The sequence below is a fragment of the Trachymyrmex septentrionalis genome, unplaced genomic scaffold (genome assembly GCF_001594115.1).
Source record: "Trachymyrmex septentrionalis isolate Tsep2-gDNA-1 unplaced genomic scaffold, Tsep1.0 scaffold275, whole genome shotgun sequence".
NCBI lineage: Eukaryota > Metazoa > Arthropoda > Insecta > Hymenoptera > Formicidae > Trachymyrmex > Trachymyrmex septentrionalis.
In genome coordinates this window covers 789,504-816,602 of record NW_017305436.1, presented here as the reverse complement: position 1 = coordinate 816,602, position 27,099 = coordinate 789,504, and the positions used below count along the sequence as shown (strand labels likewise).

Below are 27,099 nucleotides of genomic sequence, written 5' to 3'. Positions count from 1 at the left end.
ATATATATATTTAAAATAGAACGGTTTTAAACTAGTCAATAAAGAGATAAAAAAAAATATATTGTATGTACAGACTTCTAGTGGATGTATACTGATAGTCATTATCGCAACCTGTCGTTATAAAGCTGACATTACATCCCAGTTAATGTAGCGTATGTTATTATGAATATACTTAAACTAAAGAATGGGCCCCTCTATCGCGTATTCTTGTGAGAATGCAACCATATTTTCTTCGTCTCTCCGATTTTAACACAATCTTTAATATTTACTTTGGTTGCAACAGAATGAATTTTTAATATAAATATACTTTTTTTATTGTTTGCGAGGAGGAGAAGAATCTTCACAGAGCCCTTATCCGGGATCCTAAAAGAGAACCTAACTGAATAAGGGGAAGATACCCAGGAGCCGGTCTCCTGATTATGCAGACAATCAGCGTCCCTCTTATACGGAAGGACAGCGGATATTATTGTCTACCTGCTAAAAAACTCCTTCTATTCAGCACTTCCGCAAGGTTACATTAGACACACCTCAAAACCGCCTATCCAACATTTCATCAGAGTGCATCCAAGATGTGGAGTATACGCCCCCACCTCTATGGTCCGGTTTTAACACGATCTTTAACATAGAGATGGAAATTTTTTTGGTTGATTTCTTAAATCATCGTATTCTAATCATTGATTATTTTGGAAGCTTACTGCCGTAAAGTGTCCTAAGAGAGAAGTGCCTTAAGAGTTGCAACGCAAAAATAAAAAATGCTTGGAAATAGTTGTGCATAAATCAGAGAATTATTTTGCATAGTCAGAGTATTTAATTTTGCAATTTTAAACGACTTACAAGGGAGGTAAGGCAACTCAAAAATTCAAAAAATTCTGAAACTTGGTGTGCAAGTAGAGTAGTTTATTTGTAACACAAAACTATTTTTTGTTTGTGCGGAATTTTAAAGGGTGAAACACCCCTTCGAAAAAAATTTTGATTTTTTTCTTTCGAAGCGAATATCATCGAAACTATAAAGGACAAAAAAAAAATTTCCAGATTAAAAATTGAATGGCTTTATAACTACAGAACTATAATAAAAAAATTTGTTAACGTTTATGTAACTAAAATTAAAGAGCATTTTACGCTGAAAACGACGATGTATATGATAATTATTTTCCAAAATCCATTTTTCAAATACAAACGAAAACTTCTCTATTTGCGAGCTCTGTACGTATTGGTCTCATATCGTTAGTTGCGCAAAGTAGCGTGAAAGACAAATGCAATACAATCCATGAGTACAGTATTAATACAGCAGCAACTATTGAAATAAGAGCTTTTGTATAACAACAATAACAATAATAGTAATAATAATAGTAATAATAGTTTGTCAAACTGCTTGCAAAACCAGTCTCAAATATTTTTATAGTGTATAAAGATATGCACAAATCATTTTGGACAATTAAAAACAAAGCATAAATAAAGAAATTATTATTCTTATAAAATATTATGCATTTAATTTTGATCTTAAGAACAGCTACTTGCAACATAGTGAAAAAAGAGATACAGTATCAACAGTAATTTCGCACGAATTAAAAATAGTTTGTGTTCTAGATGAAATGCCCTATTTCCACGCAATACGTAGACTGCTGGAAAAGTTTCTGCAATCTAAAACTTACACTGGCGCCAACGTTTTGCTACTATCATATCCGTAAAATTAGACGTTTTTAACCTATAATTCAATTGACAGTTTGTACCCAAGCCAACTAGTTTTTGTTTGCATAGTATTTTAAAAGAAGTTATTTTGTAAGAAAATGGAAATTTCGCATGAAAATTTTCGGGCACTGATTTTTTACGATTACAAATGTAATCTAACTCCGAAACAATCGACTTTATTTGACTTTTGGGGATGAAGCACCATCCAATAGGACTGTTTATAATTGGTTTGCCGAATTCCAGCGTGGACGTACCTTTCTTAGTGATGAATTCCGTGAAAGTCGTCCATCCACGTCTGTTGTTGCCACTAATGTTGATGTTGTGCGTGAAATGATTGAGCGAGACCGGCATATAACATACCGCGAGATTCAGGCATCCTTAGGCATTGACATGAAAGCAATACATACGATTTTGCATGAACATTTGAGCGTACGGAAACTTTGCAGTCGTTGGATTCCACACAATTTGACCGAAGCACAAAAACAGGCTCGTGTTAAATGGAGCAAAGAAATGCTCAAGAAATTCAACCAAGGTCGGTCAAATTTGGTCTACAACATCGTTACTGAGGACGAAATATGAATCTATTCATATAAGCCCGAATGTAAACAACAATCCACTGTTTGGATATTTCAAAATGAACCGAAACCAATAAAAGTTGTTCGTTCACGCAGTGCTGTCAAGCAAATGATTGCTTGTTTCTTCGGTTATACCGGACATATGACAACCGTGGCTTTAGAGGATCGAAGGACTGTAAATACTGATTGGTATACAACAATTTGTTTGCCAGAAATCATAAATGAATTGCTTAGAACAAACCGAAATAGTCGCATCATCCTTCATCATGACAATGACAGCTGTCACACAGCACGTCAAACCGTTGATTTTTTATCCAATATATAATGTTGAATTGATGACTCATTGTCCGTATTCATCTGATTTATCACCTAACAACTTCTTTTTGTTCCCAAACATTAAAAATAAGATGCGTGGTGAGCGATTTGAGTCGCCTGAAGCAGCCGTTGAAACATTTCGTATACTGATTTCTGAGGTTACAGCCTTAGAGTGAAAAAAATGCTTCGAAAATTGATTCGAGCGTATGCAAAAATGTATCGATTTTAAAAGTGAATACTTCGAAAAACAATAAAGCCATTTACCGAATTTTACATGTTTTTTTTTCATGTTGTTTGCAGAAACTTTTCCAGCCTACATACTTCAGAATTTTCTAAATTTTTGAGTTGTCTAACTTCCCTGTTAAGTGTCTGGGCGTACGTCAAATCGCCATGGCAGAAAAAAATTGAAATCAGTAATGTCCATGATAATGAAGCCTCTATTCTAAAAGGGAATAAATATGAAACATTGAAATTGTGGATAATATTTATTAGTTTATTAAAAATAATTTTATTGATTCAATAACACTATCAATGAAACAATTATAATCAATTTTTGTATTTAAAGAAATTCTTGTAAAGTCAGTTTTACCACGTTTGATTATTAAAATAGTTCATAAAGCAATATATACTTACAATATTGTACAAGCAATATTACAATACTACAATAATTAATTATTATTAATATACATTTAATTTGCAAATCGCGCAATATAAGATGTTGCACAGAACTTCTTTTTTTAACGTTAAATAATACAGTGTCACATTGATAATCTTGACTATTTTGCAAACCACACGATAAATAAAAGATATATAGTGCTTTATAGAGCATAGATTGAACTATTAACGGAATAAGATGATGTAATTAATAATCTATTATATTTGTGCGACATCTTATTTATCGTGCGATTTGTAAATTAAATGTATATTAATAATAATTTATTGTAAGTATATATCGCTTTATGACTATTTTAATAATCAATTTTAATAAATGTTCGTAAGTAAGTTTATGTAATCGTGTATTTTGATTCATATAAATATACCCGAGGAAGTAGTATTCCTAGTTTTATTTTTGACAACAATCAGTCACTATTCTGTTTATAGTAATTGCTTGACAGAATTCTCTTTAAAATGAAGTTATTTAATTTTGCGAACGTAATAAATATGTTAGCAACTACATTTAAAATTGCGAGTATAGCACAAACACCTATAACACCGTTTGAAATTGAAGTACATAATAAAATTTGCGACATTCTACAAAATGTTCAAATTATTCGTTTGGTATTATTATTAGAACATGATTACGTGCTGGATTTTGCAGAACCACGTGGAGCACAAGTTGTAGAGTATATTACAGCTGCAGAAAAAGAAGAAGATGAAGATAGTTTTGAACCTGAAGAATGCATTATTGATGATGAAGATGGCAAAGTCGACTTCAGTTATAAGAGAAAAGCTGTTCAATTTTGGAAGAATGGAAAAAAGGTCCATCGAGGTTTAACTAGTGTACAATCCAAGTTTTGCAAGGTTAAATCCTTAAATCAACTATACAGGAGACAAGTGTAAAGAAAGGTGGAACAAATGCAGATAAATTCGCATTTATGACGGAATACGTATTGGAAAAGTTTAAAGAAATTTGTGATAGAAGATCTATTATTCATGACATGAATTTAAGATTATGGGCCTTGGAGGCAAAGGACCAAGTTAACTTATCCGAATTTAAAGCAAGTAAATGGTGGATTTGGAAATTCAAGAATGTGCACAAAATTGTTTCCCGCAAGATAACAAAATTCAGGACTCAATTTACACTTGAAAATATTCAATGCAATCTAAATATGCAATCTAAAAGATGTCGCACAATCGTTTGTTTCAAATGTAAGATCTAACATTCCAGCTCGGAATTGAAGAAATTTATAATGCAGACAAGAATGGTTTCAAACTTAAAATACATTCTGGGCGAAATCAGGAACAAAAACAGTTGAAGCAATGATTCAATCAGTATCTTCTACAACACATAGTTACACTATCTTGCCGATTATTTCGGCAAGTGGATCTCTTCTTTCATCACTATATATAGTGTTGAAAGAATCTACAGGAACATTTGGACACGGGTGCAGGAAACTCTATTCCATCCAGTTAATATTTACATTGAATCGTCGAAGTCAGGAAAACTTACGACGGAACACTTCAAGACATGATTTAGACATAAAGTATACATATTTATCGAATATTGACCGTAAAAGCATGCTTCTACTCAACTCGTGGACAGGACACTGTCCGAGTTGTCAACTAGAATAATACATCCCTGAAGATAAAGAAGTAAAATTTATGACTATTCCAAAGAAAATGACAGGCTTTATTCAACCTTTAGATGTGTTTGGTTTTAGAATTTGGAAGAATTTTGTGTAAACGTTTTCCCATAATGTAATTGTTCAAAAAAAAAGATATCAATTTACATTCGCGTAATGACATAATTAAACTGCAATCATTAACCCATAACCAATTTTCTTCACCAAATTCAAAAATCTCTTCTAATATGCTTGGTTTAGAAGCAGCTATTTAGCAACGCATCCCGACAAATTTCCAAATCTTGTAGATTTCTGTTATTTCAAAAATGAAAAGTATATACCCAAATGTAGTATTTGTGGAAGGGCCGCTTTTATGCTTTGCGCATAATGTGACGAGTATTTTTTTTTTAACATTTTTATGAAGAATACCATTACTGTACTAATTACAATCCATAATTTAGAGAACCTCTACAGTTTTGTAGCTTCTTGCAATGTATAATTAAGTTACAAAATATGTACAAAAAAAAGATTATATTATTAACGTATATTAATAGTCAGGAGTCAAACACATCCGTATTATTGAAAATGTAAATCGAAACGTTCAACAAGATTATCTATATTACTCTGCACAATTTAATAAAATAGAGTTTCACGCACTATCTTATCGTGCGGTTTGTAAAGTAGTTAAATAAAATAACAAATAGTGTATATATAGTATGTATGTATGTATGTTGCAGTTATTATGATTCATATACCTACGTCACTGCGATTATTTTAATTATTTTGAGAGTTTTATCTTTTACACATATAGTTGTCAGTACATACTGTTTTGCATATTTATTCCTTTTTAGAATTCCAGAGGAATCTCTTCGTTATCATAAACATTATTGATTCCGATTTTTTTCTGACATGACGTACGCACTTAACAGAGAAGTTAGGCAACTCAAAAATTCAGAAAATTCTGAAGCATTACGTGGAAATAGAGTAGTTCATCTAGAACACAAAACTATTTTTTATTCATGCGGAATTATTGTTGATACAGTATTTTTTTTCGCTGCAACCCTTAAGGCACTTCCCTCTTAGAGCGAACAAACATATTTACTTTTTATTTTATGTATCTATGACTATTATCTTTAATTAAATATATTATGCGTCGACTCTTTTTCGCCATTTATTTTGTTTATTTTGTTTAAACATATTTACCCCTAACAAGAGAGGTTAGACAACTCAAAAATTTAAAAAATTCTGAAACTTGGTGTACAAGTAGTTCATTCGTAACACAAAACTATTTTTTGTTTGTGCGGAATTTCAAAGGATGAAATATCCCTTTGAAAAAAATCGGTTTTTTTTCTTTTAAAGCGAATATCGTCGAAATTATAAGGGATAGAAAAAATTTTCCAGATTAAAAATTAAATAGCTTCATAAGTACTAGAACTGTAATAAAAAATTTTTTAAATTAATTATTTATTGTATACCCTCACCACCATTTCTATTTTCAAAAATTTGTTAATGTTTATGTAATTAAAATTGAAGAGCATTTTACGCTGAAAACGACGATATAAAGGGTGTTTTTTTAAGCCCGATAGAACTTGAAATTGTAAAAAATAAAACAAAAAATTAAATTTTAATAAAAAAATTTTTTTTATTTCTTTCAGTATACACTGGCAAATCATTATGAATAGACTCACGCTTGAACAACGCTACCAAATTATCCAAAATTAAGATCCGTTCTGTAAACTATCGGTGAAAATTGCTTCATTTTAAGTTGATTTCGAGAAATGGAACTGTCAATTGGCCTCCAAGGTCATGCGATTTGACCCCTCTCGATTATTTCCTCTGGGGCTACGTCAAGTCACTGGTTTATGCTGATAAACCAGCAACAATTGACGCCTTGGAGGACAACATTGTTCGTGTTATTCGTGACATACGGCCGGCACTGCTCGAAAAAGTCACTCAAAATTGGACGACCAGAATGCGCTTCGTCAAGAACAGCCGCGGTGGCCATATGCCCGAAATCATTTTCAATTGTTAATGCCATACATTGATCTTTCGAATAAAAAAAAATTTTTTATTATAATTGCATTTTTGTGCTAGTTTTTACAGTTGTAAGTTCTATCAGGCTTAAAAAAACACCCTTTATATGATATTATTATGTTCCGAAAATCCATTTTTCAAATATAAACGAAAACTTCTCTATTTGCGCTGTACGTATTGGCCTCATACCGCGTTGACTGCGCGAAGTAGTGCGAAAGGTAAATGCAATACAATCTATCAATACAACAGCAACTATTGAAATAAGAATTTTGCAGCGCAAAAATCAAAAATGCTTGGAAATAATAACGCATAAATAGCGCATAAATCCTGTGCATTTAATTTTCCAAATTGATTGTTTTTAATGGGTGGAAACTGCCTACTCAGCCCCCCACAAAAAATTTTTTTTACTTAAACAGAATAAGCGCAAATATTTTTTACGGATATGGATAGTGCATAAATAGCGCATTATTACATAATTTTTTCATTAAGATTTGATTAAGTGGGGAGGCCAGCTAGGCAGACGTAAAAGAAAAATAACTAGAAAGAAAGAAGTTGTATGATAGGAAGATAGGAATCATGTGACGATTCTGATTCGGTGACTATCAACTTCGATCCACTCCACTCTCTCTTCTTTCCCATCCTCTTCCCTCACTATCCACCCTTCTCTTTTGCCCTATTGCACTCTTTTGCTTTATCGCACTCTTCTCTTATCCTCTTTCACCCTCTCTCACTCTCTTTCGTCCTCTCTTAACTTTTTTCGTCCTCTCTCACCTTCTTTCCTCCTCTATCGCTCTCTTTCGCCCTCGCTCATTCTCTTCCATCTTCTCTGGTATTTTTCGTTATATATAATGCAACATGAATAATCTAGTAATATATAAATAATGAAGAGCATACAGCTACAGTATTAGACATACAGCTACAGTAGTAGACTACGTTTCGGTCAAGATTTGACCATCATCATGATCAAAACGTCTACTTATTTATTTGTGAATTTTAAATATATGACTTGCGTTAACATCTATTGTTGTGGCTGTATGCTCTTTATTATTTATATTTTGTAATTATTTAGACACTTTCAAACATTTTACATTAATCTAGTAATAATTTAATAAATAGTAACATTTTAATAGAAATCGTGTAAATGATTAATCCGCAAATTGTAATGAAAACGAAAGATTTCGATTATGTTAGTTTTCTTGTGATTTAATTATTTTTTTTGTTAAAGTAAATAAAATGTATCACATTGGTCGATTAAAAATATACATTAAGAACATTATTGAAAAAAATTATCATTATTAATCAAAAGTTTGCTTTATGATTGTTGAAATACTAATACGGAACTTATTTGAACAAAAAAAATAATTAAATGATTTAATTATAGTACTCTTCAAATTAAGAAAACTTATACAATCGAGTCTAAAGTGTCTGTTTGAATAATATTTTGCGATTTAATCTAATTGAAATTCGTTACGTTAGAATTTTAGAGTTCTATAGGGTTCTATAAGGTTTTATTTAAATAATAATAAAGAATGTTTTATTTTCGTTTTTTATTTTTTTATTTGTTTTAATAATACATAATTTTTTTACATTTGCCTCTACCTTTACAAGAAACATTGGATAAGGTATGTCCTCCTGAAGATCCTATAAATTTGAATCACAAGTTGCACATCCTCGTTCGAGGTATACCCAAAAGTCTAAAGTTGTTTCATATTCTTGAGGTTTCCACGGATGCGTTCTATATAAAAGTTATATTTCGTGGGTTTCCTCCGTGTCTAAAGACATTCTTGAAATGCCAACGTTTCGTGAATCTTGCCACTTTATCAAGGCGAGCAGCAGCCTGATACTGAGCTGTACCTCCGGACCGTTCCTTTTTATATTACGCTACTTGTTGAAGTGGTGGGAGAAAAGAAGAGAATTTTGGGGGGGGAAGGAGAGGGGGGAAATTGGTCTTCAACCAGGAGAATGGTTTTCCATATTTTATTTATGTTGTAGCCATTATCTCCATTTAGATTGTTAGGGTATTTTCGTACCTCTATACTTTCTCGGAAAGTATAAAGTAATGTTGGCTATTGTGGTCGTTTTATTAAACAGTATTTGATGTCCTGTTTCGATGCTCTGTTCTGATAATGCTGACTGCGTGATGTATTTTAGCCTGACATCACGTTGGTGTTCTTTTATCCGTAGGTCTTTTGATCATTCTCTTGGTTTCTCCAATGTATACTTGCCCGCAGAAGATATTTTGTATACTCCTGCGGAGCTGAGTGGAGGTCTTTGATCTTTAGGATTTCTTAAGATTTGTCCTATCTTTTTGGGTGGTTTAAGGATAGTTCGGATATTGTATTTGTTTAATATCATTTGTCGTATCCATTTTTTTGTAAGGCTAGTTTTAAGTGGTTGAGTTCTGTCTGTAGATGTTCTTTGTCAGAAATGGTGAAAACTCTATGTACAAGTGAGATGATTGCAGACTATTTCTGTGCTAGGTGGTAGTGGATGTAGGTATCTATCTGGGTGTGTTGGTTTTCTGTACACTTGATGGCTTATGATACCGTCAGCTTTTTTAAAGACAAGAACATCTAGGGGGAGTTTTCTGTTTTCTTCTATATTTATAGTGAAGTAAATATTTGAGTGTTGATTGTTGACGAAAATAAGGAATTTACAGAGTTCGATTCTGCCGTGTCTCCATATCACGAATATGTCGTCCACATACCGGAATTACACTTCTGGTTTTTTAGGTGTTTTTCTGAGAGCCTCTTTCTTAAAATGCTCTATAAAGATATTGGCGATTACAGGAGAAATAGAAGAGCCCATTACCGCTCCTGAAGTTTGTTCATAAAATTAGTTGTTATAGGAGAAGTAAGTGGCTGTTAAGCAGTACTCTATTAGTGAGATGAGGTCGGAGAGAACTTCATGTGACGCCTTTATTATGTTTAATGTGTCTTTTATTGAAACTTATGTGAAAAGAGATTTTACGTCAAAACTTACAAGCAGGTCTGTAGGACGTAGTCGAATTTTTTGGATCTTTTGTATAAAGTCCATTGAGTTGGTTATGTGTGATTCGGATTTTCCGAAGTGAGGGATTGTAGTGTTTGTAGGAAGTGGGATAAGTTGTATGTCGAAGAGTGTATAGCGCTAACAATCGGTCTGAAAAGAAGATGTTTGGTTTGTGCACTTTTGGTAGTTCGTATAGTCTTGGTGGGAGAGAATTTGTAGGTTTTGTTGATTTGGTTTTACTGGGAATGTTGTTTTTCTCCACTAGGATCTTGGTGTTTTGTGCAATTGAATTAATTGGATTTTTGTCAAGCTTTTCGTATGCTTTGTCCAAAAGAAGATTCTTCACCTTTTTCTTATAATCTGATATGTTCATGACTACTGTCGTGTTGCCTTTGTCGACCAGAAGCACTATGATGTTTGTGTCCCTGTTAAGGTCTTGGAGGGCCAATCGCTCTTGTCTAGTGATGGGTTCTAGGTGGAGAGGGTTTGACTTTGGAAAAGATATTGGTTACCTGTCTGCGGATATTATCTGCTTGTTTTGGTGGGAATCGACAGATGGTTGACTCTATTTGGCTGATAATCTCTTTCTTTGGAATCTTTCTAGGTGTCACTGCAAAGTTAGGGCTTTTGGCATAAGCAGACATAGTGTCTTGAGACAAGTCTTTGTTGGGTTTTTGACTTTAAATAGAATTTATCTAAAGTTGTTTATCCCTATTATAGCATTTTTAGCTGCAGTAGCGCAGTACTTTATCTTGTCGTAGACGTCTAATTGGAAAAATCTGGTTTGATACTTGCATCATTAGAAGCCCCAAACGCCAATTGAAAATGGATCGTCAGTATCACAAGTTCTACTATAATAATACGGAAAAAAACATTTTGGCTTCCGAAGAATGGTTGATGGAACCGATGATAGATAGTTTCCATGCTCTCGAAAGAAATTCTGATTATGCACTTCGGCATAGTGTATGGTTGACAATATTTTCCGATCGGATTGTTCTACTCGATAATTCGAAGAAGAAGCATTTGCAAATACTGCACAGTGATTTCGGTGGTGGGCATTGGATTGCTTGCCATTACAATACAAAAACTGTTATTATATATAATTCTCATAAAAGTAGTCGTAATGCTAATATACAAAATTAGAATGGAGAAATTCAAGTTTTGTGAACAGATTATTTCCCTTTCATGGCTTTCAGAACAATCCAATAGTATTTCCTGAAGTTCAGTCGCAAGTCGACGGTTATAATTGTGGTCCTATAGCGGTTGCGATTGTTACATCGATTCGGCATAAATCCTTGCATCGTGACATATGGTCTTTGCTAAAACTCATTTGTCCGCAATGTTTGCAAGACAAACAATAACTCATTTTCCTTTATAATTCAACTGCTTTATTAACGTTATTGCCGTTAGAGACGTTAAAAAAACGAGAGGCGGATGCACTGAGAAAAAGATTTGCACGTAGCAAGGAAACAGAAGAACAGAGTTCGAAATAAATGGAAAAAGATGTTTTTTCTCACAAAGAAAAATATATTATAAATTCTGAAATAAAATGTCAGAGAGGGCGTGTCAATACAAAAAAAGATCTTGAAACAAAACGTCAGAGGGTGCGCGATCAGTACGAAAAAGATCCTGAAACAAAACGTCAGAGGGTGCATGATGCATTATTATTATTATTATTATTATTAGGCGTTAGGAACTCGAAAGCTCATTGCCGCAAATACCAAATCCCGCCACTGTTCCCGTCCCTGAGCCAGATCCCTCCATTTGTACCCCTCGTACCCCATTTCGTTAAGGTCCATTCTAATATTTTCTTCCCATCTACGTCTTGGTCTACCCAATGGTCTTTTCCCATCCGGTTTACCAATTAGTACTTTATATGCAATTGGATTCTCATCCATACGCGCCGCGTGACCTGCCCATCTTAATCGACGCGATTTTATGACATTAATAATATCCGGACTATTATATAATTGATGTAATTCTGCGTTGTGTAATTTTCTCCATTCGCCCGTTTCCTCATCGCGTTTTGCCCCGATGATTTTTCGAAGTACTTTATTTTCGAAAGCCCTAAATCTTTTCTCGTCTTGTAATGTAAGTGACCACGCTTCGCTGCCATAAAGGACTACCGGTAAAATAATCGTTCTGTAAATTCTAATTTTTAAGCGCCTAGACAATATCCGCGAACCGAGTAGTTTCTTAACCGAATAGAAGCACGCATTCCCCAAATTAATTCTTCTCTTGAGCTCTTCTCTTATTTCATTAGTTTGGTTTAAAATCGATCCTAAATACTTAAAATTGCTAACCCGTTCAAAAATTTTATCACAGACGACCAGGTTTCCGTTATTATGAATATTCTGAATTCTATCAGTGACCATATATTTAGTTTTTTCAACGTTTATTTGCAGCCCCAGTTCTTTCGTTTTATCTAATAGAATTTTAGCGTTATTTATTAGTGTTTCTTTATTATCTCCCAACAAAGCAATATCGTCCGCATATGTTAATATTTGTGTTGTACCGTTCAACTGCAAACCATCATTACTCTTCTGCATTTCTTTAATAGCATATTCCAATACTAGATTAAACAGAAGAGGTGACAATGCATCCCCCTGCTTTAATCCGCTATGAATATTAAAAGTTTCCGACATTTGATTACCTATTCTTACTCTACCTCTGGTATCTTTTAAACAAACTTGGACTAAGTTAGCCAATTTTTTGGGTATCCCCCACCGAGTTAAAATTTCATACATTTTCTCCCGTTTTATCGAATCATACGCTTTTTTAAAATCAATGTAAAGTTGATGTACCGATTGGTCGAATTCCCATTTTTTCTCCAAGATTTGCCGAATAGTAAAGATTTGGTCCGCAGTCGATCTATTTCTCCTAAAGCCGCATTGATGATCTCCAATTATCTCATCTGCATATGATACAAGCCTCATTAATAAAATATTCGACAGAATTTTATAGCATGTAGGTAAAAGTGAGATACCCCGGTAATTATTACAACTCATTTTGTCCCCCTTTTTGAAAATCGGGATTATAATTGAATCTTTCCATTGTTCCGGCAATGCTTCTTTATTCCATATTAAGATAATTAATTTATGAATTTCTTCTATCAATCTACTTCCCCCCCATTTAATCAGTTCCGCCGGAATCAAGTCATTACCCGGTGCTTTGTGATTTTTTAATTTTTTAATCGCGCTTTCTACTTCTGAAATTGTCGGTTCGTTAATCCTAGGTTCAGCCGTGTGATACTCAAAATTCTCTATTTCGTTCCTGTATGTGTCCCTGTCCATCAGGATAAGGGAATTGAGAGCAGCACATTGAGAATGCTCTTGGATAGGAGAATTGATGTGACTAATCAGTTTCCAATCCTGAACAATATCATCTCTTCTCCTATCTTTATATCAGCCACAGACAAACAATTGTCAAAGTTAGAGTCTGACACGCGTGCGTTTATATCGGCGCATCCCAAAATCGTTTTCACGCTTACCGACAAAGGCAACGTCACTGTTGCTATGGACAGGGACACATACAGGAACAAAATGATCGTGTTATTGGGGGACTCAGACACGTATGTTTTGATTAAGAAAGATCCGACTAAAAAACTTACGACAGCTTTAAGGTCTATGCTTACTAGATGGAAAACTAAAGGTCATATCACGGACTCTGAGTACAGGACGTTATACTGTAGTGACGGGACGCTTCCGAGAGCTGCCGAAAATTCACAAGTCTGGTTGTCCTCTCAGAATTATAGTATCATCCGTGGGCAGTTCGCTGTATTCATTGGCTACTTTTTTACATAATAGACTATTTAAAACCATTCCGAAAGCGAACAGTTACGTAAAAAACAGCTTTGAATTAGTCGGAAAATGAAATTGAGAAGTGTATACTTTACAGGTGCACATGAATTAATTTCTTTAGATGTGACTTCTCTTTTCACGAACGTTCCAATGGATATAGCGATCGACTGTGTGAACGAGCAATGGAATTTCATTTCCAAGGATTGCTCTCTGCCCAAGAATGAGTTTTTGGGAGCGATACAGTTTGTCTTAGATTTTTTCTTTTGACAATGTAATTTACAAGCAAAGCTGTGGTACCCCCCATGGGCTCTCCATTATCACCGGTAATAGCGGACTTAGTGATGAGGAGATTGGAGACGGTGTCCCTGATGTCGTTCAATTTGGACATCTTGTTTTATTATAGATACGTTGATGATATATGTATCGCGGTGTCTCCCTCTAAAATCGACTTTTTATTAGAACAGTTTAAATTTTTATTCTAATCATCCTTTGACACGGAAAAAAGACACCATTTTTTCGTTAGTTGACAGAGCTTTTTTATTATCTGACGTTATGCTTCATACAAAAAAATCTTTTATTATTAATATTTTACTAGATAATGACTATCCATTGAATTTCATTTTTGACACTATTAATCAACGGAATAAAAATTTAATTAAAAATAGATATAAAGTACATAATGTTTTGACTGACAATGTTTGTATGAATGAAACTATCTCTTGGCTTACATTCCGCGTCACACGGAAAAATTTAGAAGATTTAATAAAAACGACCTCAAGTGTCTTTTCATAGCCCCAACAAAATGGGCAAATACATAAAAGTACAGAAGGACATTTGTCCTCATACATCGAAAAGCAATATCGTTTATAAAATATCGTGTAATAATTGCGATGCGTCTTATGTTGGACAGACGGGCAAACAATTGAAAACCAGAATTACCGAACATCGTAATCATATCAGGCATAAAACTTCTGTCCGCTCTGTTATCACTGAACATAGGCTACAATGTAATCACGAGTTCCAATGGGACAACGTCAAAATCTTAGATGAAGAGCCTTCTTATAGGAAGCGTTTGATTTCCGAAATGCTTTACATAAAGAAACAGAAAAACAGTTTTAATTTACAAATGGACACTGAAGGTCTCCATAAGGCATATTTACCCATGGTAAATAAAGTTTGACTTTTTGATACTGACAGCCCGTCTCCTCTCTCAGTGCGTGGCGATTCATTTCAACGAGCGGTCACATTAGTTCGTTACACAATGTTCGTTTTTCACATCTACATTCCATTCGTCTTTATGCGGTCATACCATTTATACTTATATGGATACATTACTTTTGATCGTTTTTACTTATGTTTGCTGGTGAGTTTTCACTTTTTATCTTGATTGCGGTTGTCAATTTATTTAAGTTTACTTTATTCATAAGAGATCTTTTCCTTTTTTCTTTTTTATCAACTAGAACTTGGCTATGAGATATGACACTTTTTTGACTGTTCAATCGTATGAATAATGTCGTGTTCTATATCGAGACTCAACCGAACTACGTGTATTCTTAATCTGTGAACTTTTGCGACAATTATTATTTATTATTTATTATTTTTTAATTCTGTTTCTATTCTGTTAACATCTGAAGAGGGCTCAATCCGGTAGCCAAAACTTGTAATGTTTACCTTTCACCGTTTATTATTTCTTATTATACGTCTTTTCTTCATTTTTTACCTTTTTTGTACCTTTGATTTATGTCTTTAATTATGTATTTTTTTAAGGAATGCGCTGACTCTTATTTCGCTCTTCATTTGTTGTTATTTATTTTATTAAACGAAACTAACTCTAAGTCCAGCATTATCAAATTCTCAAGTATAGGAGATAGTGGAGAGTTTATGGGCAAATCGAAAGGTTGTCTGTAAAATTTGTCATTAAACATAAAAAAAAGTAGAATTCACAATTAATTTCAGTGCTCTAAAAAATTTAGTTTGTCGGTATCAAGAACTAGATCTATCGGTACGTTAATAAAAAGTGATATTACGTCCAAAGATAAAAGAGAGTCTTCGGCAGGAATTGTCAAATTTGAAAATTTTTTAATCAAAAAATAGCTTTTAACTATAGAGCTATTAGCTGGTGGTAAACTCTTACTAATGATATTATGTAGGAAAGATGCTAGATTATGGAGTGGACTTCCAATCGATGAAACTATAATTCTCAATGGACATCCAATTTTGTGGATCTTAGGTAACCCATAAGCTAGTGGTAAAATTGGTGTGGTTTAAATTTAAATTGTTATAACTACAGTCCGAGAGGTATCCGTAATACTTCCAACCCTTCAATAATAATTTTAATTCAGTAATAATTTTATTTCCTGGATTACGTCTCAAATTTTCATAAGTATTAGAGTCTGCGAATAACGATTCCATTTTATGTATATACTCATGTTTATCTAGTGTCACAACTACATTGCCTTTGTCCGCTCGTGTAAAAATAATGTTAGGATTGTTGTTTAAAAAAGTTGACAATGCTCATATTGATGAGATTCTTATTAAATTCAATTCTTACCTCCCACGATTACAATTCACAATGGAAATTGATGGAGACTCATTAAATTTTCTTGACATTTGCTTGATAAAAAAAGACTCTTGATGAGACTCTTATTTTTGATTGGTATCGTAAACCTACATTTTCGGGTCGTTTTCTTAATTATTTTTCATGGCATCCTCTCTGTCAAAAAATTGGCACGATCATTGGTTTGATCGATAGAGTTTTATTACTTTCTCATCCGAGTTTTCATAAACAGAATTTTGACTCAGTTATAAAAATCCTTCTGAATAATGGTTATCCTCTAAGTTTGATATTTTCAACTATCAAAAAAAGACTTTACAAAAAATTTGATCTGTTTAATTGTGTTGATGATTTTATTATTGACAAACAATTGACAACCAAAGAAGATAGCAAAAATAAAAAAATTTTCTGTATACCATTTATTCCTAATATTTCCACAAAAATCAGTATGCTCTTTAAAAATGTACCATTTTTACGTATGGCTTATAGAGGCATAAATAAGCTCAATAGATTTATTAAAGTTCAGAAAGATGTTCTATCTCAATCTTCTCAATCTAATGTAATATATAAGATTGATTGTAAAGATTCATGCTTCGTATGTTGGACAGACAAGTAGATGTCTAAAAACGCGCATAAGTGGACATAGGAATCATATTAATAGAAACACGACCCAACATTCGATTATCACACAACATTGGATGGATTTATTTCATGGTTTTAATTGGGACAACGTACATATTTTAGACAAGGAGCAAATTCTACATAAAAGATTGTTATCAGAAATGATACATATTAAAAAACAAGGTCTGAATTTACAAAACGAAACACTTTCTCTTGATCCGTTATATATTGATCTATTTTCAGAGACGTAATGCTTCCAATCTATATCATTTACACTTTGTTATTGATTATTTATATTTTTACTTATTGTCTTTGTAAATACATATTCTGTTATTCACTGGTTCTCTCTTTCATTTTACATCTGTCTACTAAACTGTTATGTCATGTCAAATATCTTTTAAATTTTGTTTTATGGGAACTAAAATTGGTTTTTACTGTTATTTATATTAACTTTTTTAATTTATTCACATTTGCATTACACAGTGAATGGAACAGTTTAAGGGAACATGTGCAACAAACTATATAAAAACCGTTCAATCTTGATAGTCGTATAAGTTTTTCACCATTTTATTCTCATGTTTTTTAATTATTTGTTACTCTTGAGTCGGTTGTTTTTAAAACAAAATATTTTTCTTTTTAGTTAACTTAGTAATTTAAAGACCAAGATTAACTCGGACATCACTACGTGTTTTCTCGCTTTTTATATTATTAGTTGATACTCTTATGCGCTACCATTATCTAATTTTGTTAATATATCTTTTGTACTGAAGAGGATTTTGACCGTAGGTCGAAACGTATACGTTTAATATTCACTTTGAATAAATGATATTAAATTACATACTAATAACCAGTGTCGGCTCAAATTGGCATTTTATTTATTATTTTTTAGAATTTTCTTTAGAGCCTATTGATTTTATTGTTTATAAAATAGTTGTAGAGGAAAGCCGCCTATTGAGATGGGCCTAATATGAGATACCGGCGTTTCCGCTATACTAATGAACGCTATCTATTGGTTCCACCACAAATTTATTGCTCTTGGATTGAAAACTAGGTATTTAATGGAAAATTTATTACTAGGTTCTGCCCGTAATCATTGTAAAAAAGATTTTAGAATTTGGATGTTTTCCAGTTTTATTGAGATGAAATGTCTTTAAACCCTTGTTAATATTTAATAAAATATTTAATAAATAAATATTTGGCAATATATTCTTCATGTAATGATAGAGTGAGATCGTACTAATAGAAAAATACGGGATATTTTGAATTGCTTAATTACAAAAGGTAGATTTAGTGATCGTAAAACTGAAAATCGTAAGATGTCCAGGGTATTTTCAATATGAAATAATTTATGCTCCAATGTCATAATTGCTAAATCTGTACACTTATAAAAAGGACAACCGCAATGAACCTCGAATGCGTATTTCTACTTGGTTCCAACTACCTGACAATAAATCTTACATACATCGCATATTTATTTTGCATGCGGTGACTGTGTTTCTTTGTATTTTACAAACACTAAGTTTTTTAATTACAATACTGATGTACTTTGCGTTTTATTATCGATTTCTCGGGGCATAATTTTTTGACTTTGCAATTTGCTCACTTTTTACATTTTTTTAATTTAAAAAAGAATAGAATTTGAATAAAATCGTTCATAACACTATCCTAAAACTTATTAAATTCTCTGCAAAATAGCCTATTATTCTACTTCATTATTAACCTATTATTCTGCTTAATATATTTCTAACATTTACCCAAAATGCACACAGTATCTCATAATTGGGGTCTTTCCTCTATATATGCCTGCGTATGTTTATGCGCGTGCGTATGTAATGGTGATGGTAATGGAAATTTTATAAAAATTTGCATAACAACAATAAAAATAATAATAAATTATAATTTTGTAAAATTTTACAGCAAAGATGTACGACTACCCGTTCAACTGCAACGAGCTATGGCGGCGGAAGCCGAAGCTGCACGTGAAGCACGCGCTAAAGTAAGGCAATGTATAGTATAAGAAAAAAAAGATAATTATGCATATTAGAAGCGACCTCACAGATTTCAATGATCTTGAAAGGCCATGACCTCAAATCACCTCCAACAGATTTTAGCCATCGCTCGTTATTCGCTAGTTATAAACAAAATAAGTTTAAAAAGTAATATCTTTTTTTCTACTTATTCTACTACATAAAATAAAAATTCTGTTTTAAAGTGAATCCCTCTCCTGACTAAGGATACACGACTTTCCATGAGAAATGAGTTCAATCCCACTTCCCTTTGCCAAGGAGCGCATGACATTCCACGCGAGCAAATTTTACCCTACCTCCCTCTCGGTCATGGGGCGTTCGACTTTTACGCGAAGCGAATTCTGGGCAGAGGGATAGATAAAGTGGACCTTGCTTCGCATAAAAAGTCGGACACCACTTGGCACGGGAGAAGGTAAAGTGAAACTCGTTTCGCGTGAAAAGTCAAACGCAGAGAAAGGGGAGTGGGCTTCGTTTCGCGTGGAAAGCTTATGTCTACTACAAACTGGACGCGATGAACGATGAACGACAAGCAATATCCAATAAAGATTCTTTTTTTTTCATATGACAACGCAAAGCAAAGCTCTCATTGGATATCGCTCGTCACTCAGCGCTCATCACGTCCAATGTGCAGTAGGCATTACGCTTTTAGGCAAAGTGGGAGGGAAGTACCTCATTTCGCGCGAGCTTGAAAAATCCTGTGGCTCTAAACGGATAGAAAAAGTAGTAGATCTCGCTTCGCGTGAAAAGTTAAACATTCTTAACAAGGAGAGATATAGGATATTATTTAATATAAGGTAAATGTACCATTTAATGGACATGACCCAATTGTTGAACAAAATGACACAAATTTTAAATATTAAACTTTTTATTGATATATATGATTCTAAATAAATTTTTAATTAATTTTTTATATCATTAAAAAATTAAGTACGAGGGTCGTAAAAGTCCGTGCAAAGTCACTGCTGATGGCACTACTGGCGCGTATCAAGGTTAGATTTAGTTAGTAGCATCTCTTGGAGGAACACACACCAAGTTACAGCCAGATCGGTCTATTTGTTTGTGTTTGGCATTCATTTGAATCGAGGAAGTCGAGTGATTTTCAATAACGCACCAGCTCACACCTCAGCAGATGTGCCATCAGCAGTGACTTTGCACGGACTTTTCGAACGACCCTCGTATTATCTAATTTATTCATATTATATATAATACTTCTGTATAAAAAATTTAGAAATAATGTAACGATGGCAACGAATAAAACATCTCGATGTCTAAAGCTTTAGGCTTAGAGATATTTTTTTTATTATATAACTATTTAAAAATATAAATAATAAGGAGCATACAACCACAACAATAGATGTTAACGCAAGTCATATATTTAAAATTCACAAATAAATAAGTAGATATTTCGGTCAAGATAATATAATTTATAATATAGTTCAACTCCCTTAATTTCTATTCACGCTGTTAATTCATACCATAAGCAAGAAAAAATTATTTCACCATCTTAACTTGCGAACATTACGTTGTAATTTTATGTAACTTCTTTTCAGTAATTCTTTGTGTAATTTTAATTTAACATTATTGTAATATCTTTCGACTAGCGTTAATTAGTTTATAGTTTCTAAGATTTTCATTTTTTGTTATCTTGTTTGTACTGATAATGGTCAAATCTTGACCGAAACGTCTACTTATTTATTTGTGAATTTTAAATATATGACTTGCGTTAACATCTATTATTGTGGCTGTATGCTCCTTATTATATTTATAATTGTTTAGTCACTTTCAAACATTTTACATTTAACTATTTTGAATTTTGATTTTTTATTATATGAATAATATATATATTTAAAATATACATACGCGCGCACTACTATTTTATGTATGTACTAGTCATTGGACAGTCAAGTAAACTGCATTGTAATTTTATTAATAAGAACAATTAAATCAACAAAGGACATAAATGAAACATAGTAAGTTAATTAACTTTCAATAATAACAATATAAATTTATGTTAAGTATTTATGTTAAGAAAATATAATTTTAATTAGCATATAATAATAATTTTGAATAACATTTTTAAATCTAAACTTAATATAATCTCAGTTTTTTTTAATATAAATATAATAATCTCTATTTTCAACAATAAAAAAGAAATATGTAAGAAAAAAGGAAGCACGTCAAAAATATAATCAAGCTAGCCTTGATAACGTCTTATCATCAATCTAAAAAAATACAAGTTTGAAGAAAGTGTCACAACAGTACAATATTCCTAAAAGCACTTTATATTTAAAAAATCGAGGTAATCGTGGAACACTAATTATTCGACCAGGGCCAAAATCAATTTTACCTTTCGAGGATGAAAATAAAATTGTAACATGAATTTTACAATGTTTCGATGCAAAATGTCCTGTGACCAAAACGCAACTTTTAGACAATGTAAAACTCTAGTTTGAAATTAGTAAAAAAACTTCTCCATTTTAAGATAATCAACCAGGAAGATATTTCGGTTTTACAGCTTTTTAAAACATCATCCTCGAATTTCGGAACGGGTGAGCCAAAAAGCGATGCTCGTAACAAGGCAACAAAAGGAAAGATTTGAGCTTAATTTTCTGAAATATTACATTATTTCGAGTTTAAAAATCTTATCGATGTCAATCCATCACGTGTGTTTAATTGTGATAAAAGTACTTTTTTTTTAATTCAAGCGGAGATCGTGTTATTGTTAGAAAGGGATCAAAAGTGCATAAAATTATGGTAGTGATAAAAAGACTGTTCTATATACCGTAAATGCTGCTAGAAACATTCCACCACCAATGATTTTACATCACGAATACCATTCGATATTTCCAGCAAAATATCTTGTACAATCCTAATAAATAAAATATGATTTTCTTCTATAATAAAAAATTGTTTATTATTTGTCCAATAATTGGGTAATACTTTTGTGGACACAGAGACACATCACATTTATTTGTCCAATAATTAGGACGTTTAACTCATATTATGTTTATAACTAAATATAATTTTTACATTTGAGACAAATAATATATTCAATAATGGATTTAGTTTTAGAAAACATCTATTCTTACTAGGCATCATAATAAACTAAAATTTTTATGTTTATCTATTTTATGTTTGTCCAATAACCGGTACATTTGCCTTATGTGTATAGTAGAAATGCAACATTATTTTTTAAACTTTTTTTGTTAATAACTTTTTAACAAATAACGAGCGAAGGCTAAAACTTGTGTTGTATAATTAAATATAAATTAATTCCTAAAAACTTCTTAACGATACAAAATGAGTGGATATATAGGAGTCAAGCACGGTAATTCTTGTGCCAATACAGTTAACGAAACAACTTTATTAATAATAAATCCGCTTACATGTTTCGGCTTACTTTTGAGCCAACCTCAGAGACAATATGATGTTGCAATTACAAAAAATTTTTTTACAAACTAATTCATTTTAGTGAGCCACCTCCACCTATTAACGGAAATTATAATATTGTATTGTATTAAAACAAACTTTAATAACAATCTCTAGCCTGACATCACGTTGGTGTTCTTTTAGGTAGGTTGATTATTCTCCCGGTTCTCAAACAAGACAACAGTCTCTGACACATAATCAGACGAAAGAATTCTATCCATTCTCCCATATACATATCAAAGGATAGATCGGATTAGCAGGATATTAAACAAACACAATATCCGAACTATCTTTAAACCACCCAAAAAGATAGGGCAAATCTTAAAAAATCCTAAAGATCAAAGACCTCCACTCAGCTCCGCAGGAGTATACAAAACACCTTATTCCTGCGGGCAAGTATATATTGGAGAAACCGGGAGAATGCTCAACCTACGGATAAAAGAACACCAACGTGATGTCAGGCTAAAACATATCACGCAGTCAGCAGTATCAGATCACAACATCGAAACAGGACATCAAATACTGTTTGATAAAACGACCACAATAGCCAACATTACTTCATACTTTCCAAGAAAGTATTGAGAAGCCATAGATATAGAAACATCATAAGAATCTAAATAGAGATAATAGCTACAACATAAATATGGAAAAAAGTTTGGTTGGGAATTTATAGGCATTTTGTAATTGTCAAAAATAATTCTCTCATCCTTGATCAAAAGTTGACATTCAAAAAATTTATACCCCTATTATCACCATAATCGACAGTAAAATTAATACGTTTGTGGTAAGAATTGAAAGAACTTAATATACGAGTATATAATAAACTTTTTTCTAATCATCTTGTAGAACATAAAAGGGCTGTTTCAATTGAGTTGTTAAACAGAATTTTATTCCTTTTCCATCCTAAATTCCATGAAAACAGTATTATTTCTCTAATTAAAACTCCAACAGAATGGATACCTTTCAAAATTTTTATTCACAACGATTAATAATAGAATAAAAACTCTGTCTTTAAAAAAGAATTTTGGGTTGTTTAAAGAACATAATGTCATTTCTAATTCGGATTCCTCGAATATCAATAAAAAATTTTTTACCATTCCTTATTTTAAAAAAACTTCTGAGAAAAAAAATTCTGTATAAGTAAATTTGACTTTAATAAACCAATAAATAGCATGAGCACTTTTATAAAAACTGGCAAAGACAAGATTAAAAAAGATGATCATTCTAATGTTGTTTACAAAATTAATTGTCAGAATTGTAATCATTCTTATGTAGATCAGACAAAAAGAAAGTTAAAGACGACTTAAAGAACACATTAAAGATTTAAATAAATCTTCTAATTCTTTATCTGTTATTTCGTGTCATAAACTGGACAATGATCACATGATTGATTGGGAAAATTTTAGAATTCTTGATTCCGAACGTTCTTATTACAAAAGTTTCTGAGATGCATATTAAACGACAAGAAAATGGCTTAAATAAACAGAGTGATACAGAACGCTTTCCTGAAATTTATCTCCCACTCATTGGAAATAGCTTCTCACCCCACACTTAGCATTACTCTCTCCTCCACTTTCATTTTCTCTTCTTTCCTCGCATAATATAAATAGACTTCCGCTTGTACGGATTTTCATAATTCATCATGTCACAAGTAATTTTTAATACAGTACTATAAGTTTTTTACATTTTCCGGTTCTTATTTGTAAGTTTTTATGCCATAAGATACGTTTTTATGCCATAAGATACGTATATTACAAGTAAGTTTTTGTTATATTACAATTTCAAATTAATTTCTGCGAATTGTTACAGTATTGGAAATGTTATAATAGTATCAACATAAAGGAAAGATTTTTTATTTTTAATAGAACTTGGAATTCCATATCTTTACACGAACCTTCTCATCACTTCTTAAGACAATAGAAATAGATTGTAACTGATTTTTACATCAGAAGACTGAAACATTTTTCAACTCCCTTGACTTCTTTTCATGCTGTTTAATTCATACCATAAGCAAGAAGAAATTATTTCAACATTTTAATTTGCGAATATTGCGTGTTAATTTTATGTAACTTTTCTTAGTAATTCTTCATGTAATTTAATTTAACATTATTGTAACATCTTCCGACTAGCGTTTAATTAGCTTATATTTTGAAAGAGTCCATTTTTTGTCATCTGTTGTGTACCGATAATAATCAAATCTTGACGAAATGTCTACTTATTTATTTGTGAATTTTAAATATATGACTTGCGTTAACATTTATTGTTGTGGCTGTATGCTCTTTATTATTAATATTTTGTAATTGTTTAGTCACTTTCAAACATTTTACATTTATTAAAGATTTAGTTTTGGTTTTAATGTCCATCTGGCCTATAATTAATATCAGAGTTTGTTCCCTTCTTTTTTCTTTTTCTTTGCGAAAAGAAATTAACGTGTATTAAAAGTTATTCATAAATTTCAACATAATTGACACTGATTCGCTGAATGGTCAATAATTGGTTTTTGACTAAACCAAATTTAAGTGTTTGCGATAAAGTGAATTTTTGTTTTAGTGAGCTACCTTCTATTATTTTACAATAAATCGTTTTTGCTTCCAATAAATTTACTTTTTAATAATTTTAATATACATATTTTAAATTAGAATTTGTTTTTATATTATAGTTTAACAGGTGGAGGTGGCTCACTAAAATGAATTAATTTATAAAAAAATTTTTTGTAATTACAACATTATATTGTCTCGAAGGCTTAAAAGTGAGCCAAAACATGTAAGCGGATTAATTATTAATAAAGTTGTTTTGTTAACCCTATCGGTTTGCACAAGGATTACGTACTTGACTCCTATTGCCCTGTTATATCCAACCATTTTGTAAAACCTATTGAATGTGATTAAAAATTATAATCTTGACAACATATGTCAAGGTCATTAAAATCTGGGACATCGCTTCTAATATTTATTTTAAAAAATTATTTAAAAATTTTAGAAGTAGCTTAATAAATATAAATGCACAAATAAAAGGACCCTACAACTATAATACAAAATGTTTTTAACGAATGTCATACATTTTAAATATTTAGGTTAATCATATAAAGATCATAAATATTTTGATCTGATAAATATTTCTATCTTCAATATGTCAATTAATAAAATAATTAAATTAACAGAATAATAAAGAATACGAATAAAAAGAACGGTGACAATTTAGGGCCAAAATTTGCCCTAAAAAAAGAAAATTTTTTTTTATTTCTTTTAATACGAGTATATTATTATATAATATATTAATATTGAATACATATCGAACACTTTATTTAACTAAGTATACTACTAAACAGCTATCATTATTGATAGATTCTTACTCGAAATTGCAGGGAACGGGGAAAGAAATTAAAATGTATTTAAAAAATCTCATACTTTATTTTTAAACTTGATACATTTCTTTCTGACATTGCGACTACCAATTCTATATTTTAAATACATTCTGTAACGTACAATTTTTAACATGGTTTCCACATCGCACTGTACTAGTAATATCCAGATTACGTAAAGAATCTATATCTTCGTAATCAGCATCCAGGGTCCTAATAGTTAAGTAGGATGATAGTAGGGATTTTGACTCTGGCGCGGAGGGGAGGGGAAGGCGCACGGAAAGGGATGGGATAAAGTCCTAGAGTCAATAGCATTTACGTAAATATTGACTGTTTATATAAACGTCAATATTGATGATACGTGCTGTCATGCGTATCACTGCCGCTGCAGCCGCCACCGCCGCCACCGCCTCCACCGCCATCGTCGCGCCGTCGCCACGTTGTCGCCGCCGCCGCCACGTTGTCACCGCCGCCGCCATCGTCCTTCCCAAAAATATATCCGTAACAAAGATTTGTATACACTTACCGTGTATACTTACTATCTTTTTTTCTCTTATGTGTCATCACCTTTCCTGCCGCGTTGTTGTTCCCGTTGTATCTTCTTCTCGCATACAAATATATTTTAAAATAAACAAAATAAATGGCGAAAAAGAGTCGTCGCATAATATTATATATATAATTAAAGATAATAGTCATAGATACATAAAATAAAATAAAAAGTACAACGGCGTATATTAAAATATAAAACAAACAAGTTTCGGCTGCTGGATTGAGCCCTCCTCAGATGTAAAAAGAATATAATTCGAAAAGACATATAAAAGATTACAACAAAAAAAATAATAAATCGATAACATTCAGTGACGCAACATGTTTAACGCGCGGAAATCAGCAAATGTGATGGATCTCGACGTAGCTTAATGTTGTATATGCGATGGGGCAATCAAACCGATGTTAAGAAACATAGTCAAGTGCTGACTGAAAAACGGAAAAGGAAGGGAACTCATAAGAAACAAGTAAACTAAAAAACTTAAAAAACTAAACACGCCGCAGATAAGAAGCCAAGTGCTCACTCACCAACGCATCCGAACAGGAAATGAGAATCGCCGCAATGTATGACAGGTGTGAAAACCCATGACAATGATAGGGATGTAATCGTCGAAGTCAGACATGTCAACATCGCACGTGACACCGACCGCTCGCTAAAACGGCACGCGACGTTCGGCAATCCTGGTTTTTAATTCACACGTCGTTTTTAATTCGAACATCGTAATCATATTAGACATAAAGCTTCTGCCCGCTCTGTCATCACCGATCATAGGTTGAGTCACAATCACGATTTTCAATGGGACAATGTTCTGATATTAGACGAGGAGCCTTCGTATAGAAAGCGTTTGATTTTGGAGATGCTACATATTAAAAAA

General features: G+C 32.3%; 1 protein-coding gene across 1 annotated transcript in view; it reads left to right on the top strand.

Moving 5' to 3' along the window:
* The window catches only part of LOC108749218 (band 7 protein AGAP004871-like), a 122,672-nt gene that overhangs the window by 28,469 nt on the left and 67,104 nt on the right, over positions 1-27,099 (top strand). The window contains exon 2 of the mRNA XM_018487784.1: positions 18,779-18,857. Within this exon, the coding sequence (XP_018343286.1) occupies positions 18,816-18,857 (42 nt within the window). The 5' untranslated portion in view covers positions 18,779-18,815. The remainder of the gene's footprint in view (positions 1-18,778; positions 18,858-27,099) is intronic.